At 37.4% G+C, this 15696-nt stretch overlaps 1 protein-coding gene and 1 long non-coding RNA gene across 3 annotated transcripts in view; one reads left to right on the forward strand and one right to left on the reverse strand.

Annotated features, from left to right (window-relative positions):
* Positions 1-2839: 2839 nt before the first annotated feature.
* PSMA1 (proteasome 20S subunit alpha 1) lies at positions 2840-12610 on the reverse strand. Its single transcript, XM_037522704.2, has 10 exons — positions 12517-12610; positions 11251-11295; positions 10885-10986; positions 10662-10765; positions 7915-8003; positions 7254-7324; positions 7014-7143; positions 6286-6365; positions 3917-4027; positions 2840-3202 (listed from the first exon to the last, which is right to left on the reverse strand). The coding sequence occupies exons 1-10, from the start codon at positions 12517-12519 to the stop codon at positions 3146-3148; spliced, it is 792 nt and encodes a 263-aa protein (XP_037378601.1). The 5' UTR covers positions 12520-12610; the 3' UTR covers positions 2840-3145.
* A 156-nt stretch (positions 12611-12766) lies between these two features.
* The window catches only part of LOC119255492 (uncharacterized), a 48616-nt gene continuing 45686 nt past the window's right edge, over positions 12767-15696 (forward strand). For both annotated transcript variants that reach the window (XR_005127481.2, XR_008553479.1), the window contains exons 1-2: positions 12767-13392; positions 14485-14530. This is a non-coding gene — a long non-coding RNA (uncharacterized LOC119255492). The remainder of the gene's footprint in view (positions 13393-14484; positions 14531-15696) is intronic.

The raw sequence follows: 15696 nt of genomic DNA on the forward strand, positions 1-15696 counted from the left end.
TATGGTACTTTCTAAAATTGTTTCTCAAATCCTGTGCACTCTTTTTAAAAACTTTGAGATAACTAGAGCAAGAGATCCAATATAATCTTCATCTAGTTTCTTCCCTCTTCCATAATAATACAACTCAAATCCAGGAAATTGACATTGATACTTATTCATATTTCATCAATTTTACATACACTCATTTGTGTATTTAGTTCCAAGCAGTTTTAACTGTTGAGTGTTATCACCACCAGTTAAGACCCAAAGATTCACCTGTTATCCTTTTATTGGTACAGCTACTTCCCCCCTTGACTCCTACTAACCTGTCTGTAATTATTTCAAGGATGTAATCTAAAATATAAAAACTTGAAATTGAATTTTTTCACACTTCCTTTCAGAAGATGAACGTTGAAGATGGGTGTGCAGGCTTGTTCCATTCTGTGTATTTACGAATGTAGTTACCTGGTTTCCAAGCCCACTTGACTTACAAGTGACAACTGTGAGCAGGAAGTCCCAAAAATCATAAATAATAAGAAAGCTCAGCAGTTTAGGGCTACTGCGGTATAGGGCTAACCACAGTCACTTCAATTGCCCTGGGCTGTGCTACAGAAAAAGTTGCTTTTCATGACCAGTTAAGGAAACTATTAGGTAAGGCAGTAAGATGTAATATTTTATAAAAACTCATTTTAGGTCTGCACTTAAAACTGTCATTGGCAGTGTATTGTAAATTCTTAAACACAAGCTTGTTGAACAAATGTCAAAACCTAGTTCTTGCTGACTTGTTAACAACATGCACTTTTTGGACTACTTTTTACTCTATCATGTAATTAAATCATTTAGATTGCTTTTCAAGTCATGAATTACTTGAGAGTGAGGACCTTGTCATATACCAAGGGATCATACAAACTTAGATGGCTAGGAAATCAAGGTGAGAGAAAAGGGACTTGTCCCCAAATCAGAAAATGGTCAAAATGGCCATAGAGGCCTCCCTGGTGGCGCAAGGGGTCAAGTCTCAGCACTAAGAAGCTATCCACAGCCACTGAAGCACTGAGTTCGCTCCCTGGCCAGGGAGTGTAACTCACATGGTACAGCAGACCTCTCCTGTCTCGCTCACTGCTCCCCTCAGGAGTGTATTTCAGTAGATCTGCCTGTTCTGCTCCTCACTGTCTTTGATGAATCCTCTCACCCCTGACACCTCTGGCCCATACCCTAATTCTTATACGCATAAATGAATCTTTAAAAAAAAAAAAAAAAACCATAGAAAAGGTCAGGTCTAGATCCTGGATCCTGTTACTAACTTCACTGACTTTTAACCATACCACTTCTTCAAAGCAGCATATAAATGCTTAATAAATTTATTTTTATATGAAAGTGATATGTTTTATGAGAGGACATTAGTAGGAATTTTACTGTTCACAATTATTTAACATGGAATAGAGTAAGTGAGTATAACACTAGACAAAACAACATGTAAAGGGAGAACAATGAACTCTAGACCATGGGGATGATCTTTTGGGACTTTTGAATTCTTAAGTTAATGTAGATCATTGTTTCCCTTCTCTCAGCATGAACCATATAATTGGTTTACAGGTAACAGGTACTAAACCTCTCTCTCAAACACACACACACACACATCTTTAAACACAATCACTCAGCAAAAACAGCTGCTCATACAATGAAGGACACAGAAGAGATCTGCCTGAGGAGAGAACAAATGATTAAACCTGCCATTTATGCTCCCCCCTACCTCCATTATATTTACTGAGTATGAAAACAGGAGGGAGGAGCCACTCTCATTACTGTTTAGTGTATGTCAAAGTTATATGTACTTGATGCAACTCCATGTAGGTCAAATGGCCACATGGTACTGGACCTCATCCCAAATTCAAATGGCAGACTCTTGAGGCTACTTCCAGAGTAGAGACCTACTTTTCACACATTCCTGTACATAGAGGTCTTTCTTTCAAAAAGGTTATCAATTTCTCTTACCACCCCACCCTTCCTTCAAGAAACCCACTATTGTTTTTAAAGTTTGGAGAAACTTGAAAAAAAAAATTAAACATTTTATGAATTTTAGAGTATAAAGATGTTTTCACATAAATTCTCATTTTACCTTTAATAATTTTCCAAAGCATTTCTTCAAAATAGGGTTACCTGTCCAAAGCCAATAGCACTTAATTACTTGAAGAGTCAGTTCTAAAGTCCAAGTTCTTATCTAAAAGTACAATGCTCTATGAAGAAATACAGATCTCAGAAAACAAAGTAACTCTTCTAGACTTCTAAGCAACAAATTTTGGGGTTATAGGTTTTTGTTTTATTTTATAATTAATTTCCTTTAAATTAGATTTCATTTTGTATGGCCTAAGATAAAAATTATTCTGCAATTATTATGTATCTGCATACACAGTTCACAGGAATAATGCAAGGCAGCCTAAAGATTTTCCTGGAGTAGGGTGAGCAGACAAGAGGAAATGATGATTTGGGATTAAAATTTCCCTTTTATTTTTGAAAATGTTCCCTACACTGAGACCAGAAATATCGCTACTGCTATCTGCTGTTTGGAAAGAAAAGCTGCCCATGTTAATAATCTGCTATTAGTATTGTTGGGCAGTGGTTTTAATCAGAATTGCCAAAATTGAACCTTGAAATTTGTTTCTGAAACAAATCTGCATAGTTTCTCATGCAGCCAATCCATACATTGGAACAATGGTATAAGACCATGATATATAATATGTATTATTTTTCCCATCACTAAAAATAAGGCAAATTAATTTGGCAAACACTGCCAATGACCAGATGGAATAGGTTACTACTCATAATTCAAACTACTTAAAAAACAAGCAAAAGCCCAATGCAACAGGAGGTGAAACAACTTTATTTCACAGTTGTCTTTAAAACCACAAAGACACTATGTTCTTCATATAAAAACATTAGTACAGATACCTATACTTTCTAGAAAATGATTATATAGACCCTTTTAAAGAAAAATGCACCCCACTGAATGGTTACAGTGAAGTTGCTTGGAAAAAATTCACATCTGGACTCATTCCTAAAACATACCATTCCACCATTCTGCACTTTTGCTTCAAAGTATAGATTATTGTCATCGATGTTCTTGCATTATTACATATTTTAATAATACACATATATATTGGTTTATCCCTTAATGTTCCATTGGTTCATCAGCCTTTTCTGCAGGTTCATCAGCAGGTTGAGCAGGCTTAAAGGGGGAAGAAAAAATAAAATATGTAAAAAGGACACTTAATATGTGCAATTCTAATCACAAATATTACAGTATAAACAACCTTATGAGAAAAAGAGGTTAGGCGATCAATTTTAGTTGTCTTGTTAAAATTTTTGAACAAAGGTTTTTAATAAAAAGACAACAGTTCTGAAAACTAAGCATCACTGAACAATCCAGCATTTCATCGTACTATGACTTGCTCCAGATAAAAAGGCCTTCTTTTTATTACTACTAGTGTTAAAATACAATGGCCACATTTTAGAAATTCTTTTTCTCTTTACTACTAAGATACACAGCAAAAATACATTCAGGGCTCCCTGGTGGCACAGGGGTTATAGTCTCAGTGCTATCAAGCTATTGCCAGCCACTGAGGCATGATCTATCCCCAGTCAGGGTGCTAACCTACATGACACAGCAGACCTCTCCTGTTTCACTTACTGCTCCTCTCAGCAGTGTATTTCAGTAGATCTGCCTGTTCTGCTCCCCACTCTGTTGCTGCTGAATCCTCTCAGCCCCACACCTCTGGCCTGTACCCCAGTTACTGTATGAATAAATAAGTAAAAATAAATCTTTAATAATAAATTATGAGTCTACCTCAACAAGTAAAGACAAAATGGAAGATTTAGAATTGTGGTAGAATAACAGTTTATGACAGACCTGAAGCCTTTTGAGTTATGGTTAGTCATATACCTGTGCCTTTCTCTGTGGTCTTTCTTCAAGACCCTCCAGGAATGGAGACACATCATCATCATCATAAATCGTAAACTCCAAGTCTTTACCAACAATTCCAATGGAAACATTCTGATGGGGGAAGAAAGGTCAAAATAAAATAATGAGAATTACAGGTTGGAAAATTCTTAAATTATTGGGTGAAAAAGCAGAAAAAAATTTATATAGACACTTCTGCAGATTTAATACTCACTTTGGATAATTACAGGTAACCCCAAATATCTGTCACCTAGACAAAAGAATATGTCTTGGGTTCTAAAGTGCTGAATTTGGCGGGTGCCTAGAGCTATGGTCTACATCAGAAAAATTAAATAGCAATTCTTAAAATGGTCCATGAATGCTAGCTAGAGCAAAAATAGCTCCTATAAGATGAAAATTTTAGTGATAATTTAAGGGATAAGGATACATAAGCTACTCTCTATGATTCAGTAAAAATATGACATCAGGAAGCCAGATACCTGAGCAAATATTTCTAAATTGTGGGTTTCAATAGTCAACTGTATACCCAAAATTTAAAAGCTAGTCCTCCTGCAGTAATAGCATTAGATATTTTAAACAAAACAACTTAATGTACTATCCTAAAATTTTAAAAGAATACTATTTGTATAAGAAAAATTATTTCAAAAAGATTGTTAGGCTATAAACATACATATTACATAATAATTATCCAATTGCTATAACAAAATAGATTTTTAATGCTGATTGATGATCTCACTTTAATCATCATTAACTTTCAAGAGGTCCTTAGTGGTTCCTACACTGTAGCATATCATTCCTTGTATCATTCAATTTCCCCTTCTGGACAACTCTGACACTCTCCATACTGCTTGCATTTATTTCACTGAGAAAATAGAAGCACTTAGAAGAGAATTCTCACAAGCTTCCACAGTATCCACTCCTTCCTGTTTCTATGTCTCTAAACTCTTTCCTTTCTTGTTACTGTGAGTGAATAATATAATTTCCTTAATGGGCCTCCCCGGTGGCGCAGCGGTTGAGCGCTGGGTTGCGAAGCTGCAGCCTCTTCAGCGCCGGTTCGATCCCCGGCTGCTCCCGGCCCGCCAGAGGAGGGTCCCGCATGGCACGCAGACTTCACCTGCCGCCCGCTGCTCCCCTCAGCAGTGTACTTCGGTCCTTCTGCCTGCTCTGGCTCTGGTGAATTCTCTCACCCTCCCGCGCTTCTGACTGTACCCAGTGCTTGTATAAATAAATAAAAATGAATCTTTAAAAAAAAAAAAAAAAATGACACTTCTCCATAAAGTCTCTAAAATTTGTAACTCTAAGCCATACCATTCTCCATTTGAGGCTCATCAAACTCCAGGGGGTAAATATCTGCTAACAGTTTACAGTCTATTACCAATTGGACAAATAGGTATTTCAAATTTTGTATGACCTAGACTGAAAGCTTGATCTTCTTCTACAGCCCTTAGTCCTAAATTTGTTCCTATCACTTTCTTATCTGCCTCAGTAAAATCATTACCCTTCAATAAATGAGGTCAAAACTCTTGAAGACTTTTTTTTACTTTTCTCATACCGCCACAACCAATCTGTTAGCAAATCTTTGTCTTTAATTTCAAAACATATCCAAAAGTGAAGCACTTCTCATCATCTCTAGCTATATAATTATACTCTATTTCTTCAAAATCTGTCACCTGAATTACTGTAACAGCCTTAAAATGATTTTTACCCATTCCTCAGCACAATCTGTTCATAAAATGGCAGTGACAGTGACTCTTGGTATTTCTCTGCTCAAATCCTATCTGTCCACTGAGTAAAATCCAAAGTACCAGATGGTTTATAGAACATAAGCAGTCTGGCCTCCATTACTTTCCTTATTTAATTCTCTTTCTTCCTTTTGATCACTGGCTATAACACTACTGGACTCCTTGCCTAGAATACTAAAATATTCTGGACTCAAGGCCTTTGCACTATATTCCCTGAAAGAACCTTGCACTAAACATCTGTATGGCTCATTCAGTCACTTCTTTTAGGCATTTTTCTCAAATTTCACTTTTCCAATGAGGCCATCCTTGACCATCCTGTTTTAAATTATACCCCAAACCCAAATGATTGTTCTTCTTTTCTTAACTAATTTTATTTTTTTGGATAGCATTTACAATCTTATAAACATCTCAAATGATGTAATTCACTTATGGGTATATCGTCTATCTCCATCCACTTGGATGTATGTTTCATGAAGGCCAAGATGTTTGTTGTGTTTACAATCTTTTTGATGCCTTCATGTAGTAGATGCTCAATACACACATTGTGTTATCAATAACACACAGATATTCCTTATCTGCTGGAGACAAGAAAGAGGAAAATACATTTACCTTTGTAGTTAGGTCCTGTTCTGCAGGAAGTGTTTCTCGTAAAGCACGCAGACCATGCTTAACCAATTCATTCAAATTGCCTATATGTAATAACAAATATTTCTTAATTTCATGTCAATAATCTGAAATTATGGTTGGTCACAAAGTAAATATATTATAATAAAAATAGCCAAAAGTTTAATGTTTAGTCATATAAGCCAATTAATATATACCATGAAAGAATGAAGGGGGTAAAAACCATATGATCACCTCAATAAATGCATAAAAGGCATGTAATAAAAATTCAAGACCAAAACACATGAATATATGTCTATTATCACACCTTACATGTTTTACTTTTCTTTCTCATAACTATTCAGTCTTTTTAAGAGTTTATGGTGTATGTAATGTCTGTGTGAATAAAAATAAGCATAGAAAACTAAAAGTTATACACAGAACTTACAAATGGTAGCTAGTACAGTGCCAGGGACACTTCAGAATAAGTGAATCAAGAATCTTCAAGGTTGGGGACATGTATTTATATTTTGAAAAAGCTGTACTGGTGATTGTAACTACTGTTGTAGCCAAAAGGGATAACAATGAGTATGTGTGACAGAAATAACAAACATGTCATGGACTAAATTTTTTAAAAAACTATAAAGTTGATTGTTTTCTTCACTTAGGAAACCATTCATTCACTGTAAAGAGATTGGTTGGATCAAAAAAAACCAAAAAACAAAAACACTTACACTCCATAAATTCAGACATATGTCTCTCCAAGTAAGTACGGGCTGACTGAGAACGGGCTCCAATGGACATAGCTCTGCAGTCAAAATAGTTGGCAGATGGACAGGTCTGGAAAATGTGAGGGCCCATATCCTACAAATAGAAAAAGAAATATACTATATAATTCTTGACTTTGAGGTAAATTAAATAATTTTGTTTTTTAAAAAAAATCATTAAAATTTAACAATATTCTATTAACTTACATCATAACCAGCAATAAGCAGTCCAACACCATATGGTCTCCGTCCATATCGTTGTGTTGGTATCTGGGTCTCTTAAACTAGTTAAAGAGATTGTTCTAATAACAGAGTACTATCTTTATTTTTAAATTAAACATAACTACAAAAATCTCTTAATTGCTTCATAATCCACCACTGGAAGGAAATGAAATAGCGTTGCATTTCATTGGTTTTGCATCAAAAAAATATTTCACTATCCACCAATTCCAAGAATGAGTGCTAGCAAAACAATCTCTTCCCACATAAAGAACCTCATTCATTTTGGGTATAAGGAATCAAGGATATTTTGGGATAACTACAACCACCAAAAAGAAACTGTAAATCTCCTCAAAAAATGAATGCTTGGGTAGTTTTCCTGAAATTGGGCTCATCTGGAAAATAACAATTGCTTAATAGGAGTGATGAAAGCACAACCCAATTCCTTACTTAGAACCCATTTTTCAATGGTAAAACTTACTACAACTCTCCTTCAAAGTTTTAAACATTCTGATATTGAAAAGTAACTAACCTCAAAGTTTTCACAATTTTACCTATGCTACAATATTATTATGTTCCTAATAACATAAGGATCAAAAATCAAAACCTTTTAAAGTTCATGTCCATTAATGCGACATAAAAAGGATACTGCTTCCAATAAGAGACACAAGACGAGACACAGGAAGTGGCCTGTCAAATACGAATCTGGAATCCAAACACTCCTGGCGCATAAAATTGCTTTAAAAAAAAAAAAAAAGAGGAAAAATTAGTAATTTCAAATCACAGTTATTCCAATCTAAATAAAGCAGTTTTGTTTCTTTCTGCTTTCTTCCAGATACTTACAAGGATTACATTCATGTAAGGGACACATGGCCATGGGATGCATTTTTTGTACTAAACTCTGGGACCAGATGAGGTTTTTAAAAATCAGATTAGAATCTTCCTTAGCTCTAGAAAATCTTTGTTTGAAAATACCTTATAGAACTGAAAAGAAGGAAAAATTTCACCTCTCTTATCTTTCTCCTTGTCAGTCCATTTGTCTTAATGGACTTGAACCAGCAAAAATACCTAGTCTGCTTTTTTCGTGAAAGCGTACTAAAACTTCCCAGCTGAGAAAGTGTAAGAAGTAGAACCTCTACTACACATCTCTATGTGTTGCGGCCAATGTTACTTCTATCCCAAAGCAGCACTTTAGAAGAGATACTAGACACTAGACTGTTGGGTCTCATTGTTAAACCTGACAAAATTCAAGCAAGTATAGCAGTGGGGATGAAAAAAGAATCCATGCTCAACCATGAAAATCAAGAGGATATTCAACAAGAAATGGATATGCTTCTTTCTGTATTACTCTGTCTGGTTTATGTATCACAACTGATGACCATTAACTGTAGAAACCAAGCTATTTAATCAGTATTTTTATTTAAGTCCATTTCCCCACACTATCTAAAACTGCATTTCCTAATATGGCAGTTACTAATCACATGTAACTATTGGGTACTAGGAAAGTGGCTAGTCTGAATTGAGATATACTCTTTCATGCAAATATACAATAAATTTCAAAGCCCTAGCACACAAAAAGGGTAAAATATCTCCCTTTAAAGTTTTTATATTGGTTATATAAAATTATATTATATTATATATGACTATTTTATTTTATTTTTTAATTTTTTATAGAGGCATATTTTATTTATTTATTTATTTGTTTGTTTATTTTTGTTTATACATGCACTCGGTACAGTCAGAAGCACAGGAGGGTGAGAGAATTCACCAGAGCCAGAGCGGGGAGCAGAGCAGGCAGAAGGACCAAAGTACACTGCTGAGGGGAGCAGCGGGTGGCAGGAGAGGTCTGTGCGCCATGTGGGACCCTCCTCTGGTGGCCGGGGAGCAGCTGGGGATCGAACCGGTGCCGCAGAGGCCTCGGGCAGCTTCGCAACCCAGCGCTCAACCGCTGCGCCACCGGGGAGGCCCATATATATGACTATTTTAGATAGATTGGGTTAAATGAAATTATTACTCACCTCCAGTGTTTATATTCTTTTTTCCTTAATCTTTTTATAGACTTAAGAGACTAGTCTTGGCTAACTACCATCTATCTCTGAATACACACTTTCAGTGTTAAGTGAAAGGCACTGTTTTAAGTACACATACTAGGGTATTCAAAAACCTTGGAAAAAAATACCAAAACATGTGAGAGTTTCAGTGGCTAGCTCAATCTCAAATACTAAGGGGTAATAGTGGCAACAGGCCTCCATGGTGTCGCAAGGGGTTAAGAAGCAACCTATGAAGCTACCCACAGTCACTGAAGCACAAGTTCGATCCCCGGCGGGAAGCTACCCACATGGTGCCGCAGACCTCTCCTGACTTGCCCACTGCTCTCCTCAGCAGTGTATTTCAGTAAATCAGCCTGTTATGTTCCCCACTCTGTCTCTGGTGAATCCTCTCAACTCCCACACTCTGGTCTGTACCTCAGCTCTTGCATATATAACTAAATCTTTAAAAAAAAAAAATAGTGGCAACAGATGCCACACATGTGCCTTCAAAGCTCCAATTCTCCAATTATATAATGCCTCTCAACTAGAAACGATTTCTATCTCCTCTGGAAACTGTCACAGAAATTTACCTATTTCTTAATCTACTTTCCATCTTGTATTGTAAATTATTAGATTTTACATCCATAAATGACAAGTGCCATTTCTGATTCACTTTTGTATACTCTGCAATATTCAGTATTGAGTTTTGCAAACAATAAAAGACTAATACTTTTAGACAGATTTTAAAAAGTGTAGTTTAGCTGATCTTTAGAACCCAGACATGGTATAAAAAGTGTCATGGTCTTCGTAGACATAACATAGTTTTAAATAATAAACTGAGTTAACAAGTGTCACATTATTCAGTGACTTCACACAGTTAATATGATTAATTCTATTAGCAGCTTCTACTCCTACTACATGGATCAAGAAATGAAAAGTAAGGCAGCGGTTGAGCGCTGGGTTGCGAAGCTGCCCGCAGCCTCTGCATCGCCAGTTCGATCCCTGGCTGCTCCCTGGTCTCTGGAGAAGGGTCCCACATGGCACGCAGACCTCTCCTGCCACCCGCTGCTCCCCTCAGCAGTGTACTTCGGTCCTTCTGCCTGCTCTGCTCCCCGCTCTGGCTCTGGTGAATTCTCTCACCCTCCTGCGCTTCTGACTGTACCCAGTACTTGTATAAATAAATCTTAAAAAAAAAAAAAGAAAGAAAGAAAAGTAATAACTGGGTACAAATCCTCTACAGTATTCACAATCTTGACTTACAAATACTCTGGCAGACAACTTCCTAAACTGTCCATCAGTATCTTTTCTAGAAATGTAGTCAATTATGAATAGGCATGTTCTTTTTGTTTTTTATGATAACACTCACCATAAAAGTCTAGCATCAGCAGTAAGTCCCGCAATTGAGATGCCAATATGGTTGTCAACATGGAGAATTTTTTTCTGATGGGCTGCAAGCTCTGACTGTGCTCTCTAGAAACATTGTAAAATATAAACACCAAAACAAGTTTACAATTTTATTATCCAGATATTGAAATTTGTATTTGATTGTTCTGTTTTCAAAAAGAAGTCATATCTATTGCTTTACTTACCTTCAATGCAACTAACACTGCATGGGTTTTTGATTTCAGACCAACTGTGGCTGAACCTTGTTTGACAGCTTCCATTGCATATTCAATTTGATGAATCCTGCCCTAAAGAGAGAGAGAGAGAGAGAGAGAGGAAAAAAAACCAAAATCACATCTTAAATGTCATCTTACATGACCCTTTTATAATTTAATCTAGAATCATCAAATCTCAATTAGGCAGTTAAATTTCCAATGATTTTTTTTAACCAGGAAACTTATTCAAATGATAAAAATTTAAGTTTCAGAAAGATTTATTCACAGCCAACAGTTTTATGGGTTTCTAAATACACAGTAGCCAACCAAAAGTAACTTCATAGAAAAACATTTTACCTGAGGGCTCCAAACAGTTACATCATTGTCATACTGATTGCGAAACTGAAAGTAAAAAAACGAACCTATTAATATAAGAATATTACAAGCCCCAACTCTTAAGAAGCTCTATTATTAAAAAAGTTTTCATACCATTTCCATAAAACTTTAACCCAATCTGTTAGGCAACCTCACTGGAACAGTATTACTTTACTGGCTTGCAAACCAATTTCTACCTGTACCATGAGCTAGGTGGACAGGGAAGGAGATCTAAATGGGAATTATCTTTCCAACTTCCAGTTCCACCAAGGTCCACAGCACTTCCTTGGGCTCAATTACTAAAGTTCCTATGTGTCAATTTTCCTTCCTATTGTTCCTTATACTGGGCCCTAATAAATGGTCAAAGCATTCCTTTACTTTAACCTAGCTCAAATATCTGTCTCTTAAAGTCTTCTCTATCTTTCTCTCCTCTACCCCCCCCATCCCTTTCTAACTTAATATTAGGGACAAGTGCCTTCTATAAATATTCATATTGAATGAAAAATGAGGATCCTCAGGAAGTTAGAGGTGGACACAAATTAGCTACAAAGTCAGAATAATTACTGACCTAAAGACGGTATAAAAAGCACAGAGCTTGGGAGAAAAACCACCAAAGGGTACAAGACTTGGGTGTTGGAATGGCAAACGTGGGACTGGAAGCCTTGAGCCCTATTTTGTAAATCTAATTACATCACTTCTCTAAGCCTTAGTGTGCTCATTTGTAGAACAAGGTGACGAGACAACGTGATCGAAAAGGCCCTTTTCTGATCGAGCTCTAGGGGAGCGAGAAATCAGACAGACACCTACCACGATAACGGACGCGGTCTAGGAACCCAAAACCTGGGTGCAACCCGCCTTTGGAGACACCCAACCCAATTCCCTATTTTCTCTTTTCTCTCCCACACCCAGCACTAGGGGCCACCTTGCACCGCTCGGAACCCACTCCACTGAAGGAACTTCTGGGGCAAAATCAGCTAAGTTGATCGAACAGCTCGTGTCCGCGACTCGGCTGGGAGGGAACAAACCCGGGGACAGGCCTCTCTCACGCCCCACAGCCTCACTCACACCCGACCGCCTCACTCCCCGCCAGGCCTGACATGCTGAATCACTGCCGGAACCCTCGGGTCGGCTAAAGTCTCCACGCCCCGCGGTGCCAGGTCGCTCTGAGGGTGACAGAGAGGCGGCTCGCCATCTCCCCGTCAGCAGACCTCTGCTCCCAACCCTGCCTGGGCTCCGTATCCAACTCACCATGGTTCCGGCGAGGGACTGGCCACGGCCTCCTGCAAAGCTGCGGATCGAGAAGGGCTGCCGAGACGATCGTTCGGTGATCTACTCATAAGTCTGCAGGACTTTGACGGCGGCAGCGCAGGACGCAGCAATCTATCCCAGAGATATCGATAGGCGTCCAACACTTCCCCGCCCTCTCAACGCTCAGGCTTCACAGCGATGGGAGGGGCCTCAGAATCAGGGGGTCAGGGGGTGGGGGGGGCGGGGGGACTGAGATTGGCGGGAAACCTTGGGCCCCCGAGTGCCGGCAGCTATTGAGAGATGGGGGGCGCCCACACTGCAAAATCGCCCTTTTTGGATCTTCAGGGATATTACCTATGCAGAATCCCACCGGTTTCTCGCCCTTGGGCCGGATGTAACTGAAATACCTGGACACGACAGCTACAGTTCGGGGTGATCTAGTGAGCCCCTCAACGTCCATAGAGATTTGGGAGTGTGGTGTGTGACTGTGAGAAGAACGACTTGTGTGTGTCAACCATACTCTTCTTTGAAATCCTTTTCCATAGTCTCCGAAGAACTCATCTTTCAACGTGCTGTTGTTTTTGCTCATTATTTTTGTTACTGTTCCCCCACTAGATTTTGAACCCTTTGAAGGCACTACTGTCTTTTATGTGCTTTCAGAAAAATGCACGAAACCTGGTAGATTAGGCTGTTGAGGAAAAAATAAACATTTGCCTCTGAAACACATACCCTCTCTTTTGAGGGTGTCTTTTGCTATATTCCCAAATGAAATTGTTTAGGACAACTCTGCAAACAGTTGCCAACCTAACGTTTACCTACTGCCAATGATAACTTTATTTTCTTTATAAAGAAGAAAGGATGAGTTCCTAGACTCAGGTAAGTTGAGAATTGAAAGGGCCCTTGAGAATCTAAGCTTTGCAGATGAAGTAACAGATCATTTACATGATTTACTTAAGTTCAGAGCAACTTAATATCACACTTTCAAAGCTTTTCACTTACATATTTTGGACATTGTTCCATATTAAACATTGTTCAGGTTAAACATAAATCCCTAACATTTTGCATGATGAACAAAGATATATTTTATTCACCCAAATTCCTGTTAGGTTGGGCCCCTTCATCCCCCAGCAACTCATTTATGAGCTGCTTGATTTTTTTTTTGTGTGAGTGCATTTATGCTCCTTTCTTTAGAATAAATTCCTAAAAATGGAAATGCAAGTTCTGATGAAATGGCTATTTCTAAGGCTTTCGATTTAAAAGTACTAAGTTGACCTCCAGAAATGTTTTACCACTTATATTCTCAACAGTAGTATATGAGGGTAGTCTTCAAATTTACTAATACTGGTTGTTGTCATTTTCAGTGGATTAATTTAACAGATTTAACAGATTGTTTGTTTCCCCAGCACCTAAAAACACAGTGCCTCACACATAATAAGTACATAATAGATATTGTTAAATGAATGAATAATGCATGTTGACTGAGTAAATAAATGTTTACTTTAAAGTTGTTTGCTACATACATATTTAATAATTTTCCTGCAATTTTATATGCTCACATGCCTCACAATTATATTGATTATATAACTTTATTATTACAAATAAATAACATCACTTTTAAAGTTCATACTAAATATTTTATACTACATATTAAAAGTTGTGATCTTTTCATATCCTTAAGCAATAATCTATAATATATTGTTTTCAATAACTACATATTAGCACATTGTGTGGAAATACAATAATTAATTTAACTCTGGGTAAGCAATTGGATTATTTCCAAGTTTTTTCTATATATAATTCTATAGTGACTATTGTTACACATGCACATATTTTGTGTACTTTCCTGATTACCTCCTTATGATGAATTCATTGTAATAGAATTGTGGGGACAAAGGGAATGCAAATTTTCAATTATGATAAATGTGGCTATATTATGGGAAAAAAGTTATGTCAATTTATATTTTACAGTGCCTGATTGTTCACTTTCTTTATACCTTCACCAGTACCAGATGTGGTAAGTACCTTTTACATTTATCAAACTGAAAGGCAGATATAGGAAAGACATCTTGGTTTTATTTCATTTGTCTTTTTTGATTACTAGTAAAAATTCTTTTCATGTATTTCTTGGCTATTTATATTATTTTAGTGAATTGCCACTTTATTCCATTTCTCAATTTCTTATGTGTTAATCATTTTCTTTGACTGGTAGGAGCTCCCAACCATTAGGGATGTTAACTTCTTGTTATTGTGCTATTTTTTTAAAAGATATATTTATTTATGCATACAAGAGCTGGGGTACAGGCCAGAGATGTGGGGGGTGAGAGGATTCACCAGAGGCAGAGTAGGGAGCAGAACAGGCAGATTGACTGATATACACTGCGGATGGGAGCAGTGGGTGAAACAGGAGAGGTCTGCTGCGCCATGTGGGTTTCTCTCTGGCTGGCCGGGGATCGAACTCGTGCTGCAGAGGCCGTGGTTTGCTTCATAGTGCTGTGCTTAACTCCTTGCACCACCCGGAGGCCTATTGTGCTATTTTTATAGAAGGATCCTATTGGGTACAAAGAAAAGAAACAAGTTAGCTCAAGTGAAAGTTGAGGGTGGGGGGAGATGTATAACAAGGAGTCACATAAATATCCAAGAATAGAGATTTTATTCACTGAGGCATTCTTACTTCCTGTAAAAAGCCTGGCATAATAGTAGGCACCCACTAAACATTCATAGAAGGAGGGGAAGGAGGGAGGGAAGAAGGAAGGGAGGGGAGGGATAGTTTTCTCACTTCAAGCCTTTTTTTAATGATTATTTCCTAAGCAAATGTGTAGGGCTTTGTGATATATCCTCCATTCACAGTGTCTGGCTAGACTCTTTAGAATGACTCTTTTCAATGATGTGCTTGTAAACCATGAGAAGAAATGGCTTGGTTGATCTTTGAGTGAAGACTGAAGGTCTTAAGCATTCATCAAAGTTTTTATTAGACTTTCAGCTCCTCTATGCATGTTTTAGGGCTTTGACTCACAATACCTCTTGAGTGTTAATCAGGAGCTGATAATTGATCAAAAAGATATTTAATAGGAAAACTGAGTCAGCAAAGGTAGCATTACCTCTTTAATTTAAAAGTCATTGATAAATTATATCAGGCTTTTTTTAGAATCAAATAAAAATAAATTATAAATAACAAGCCAA

This window comes from Talpa occidentalis, unplaced genomic scaffold (assembly GCF_014898055.3).
Source record: "Talpa occidentalis isolate TD23 unplaced genomic scaffold, MPIMG_talOcc4v2.1 talOcc4.3, whole genome shotgun sequence".
Classification (NCBI taxonomy): domain Eukaryota; kingdom Metazoa; phylum Chordata; class Mammalia; order Eulipotyphla; family Talpidae; genus Talpa; species Talpa occidentalis.

Excerpts from the sequence above, each read along its gene's own strand:
- PSMA1 (XM_037522704.2), bottom strand. Across the intron at positions 10,987-11,250 it reads TAACTGTTTGGAGCCCTCAG|GGCAGGATTCATCAAATTGA; the intron begins GTAAAATGTTTT and ends CTCTCTCTTTAG. Across the intron at positions 7,325-7,914 it reads TGTGTCTCTTATTGGAAGCA|AGACCCAGATACCAACACAA; the intron begins GTATCCTTTTTA and ends AACTAGTTTAAG.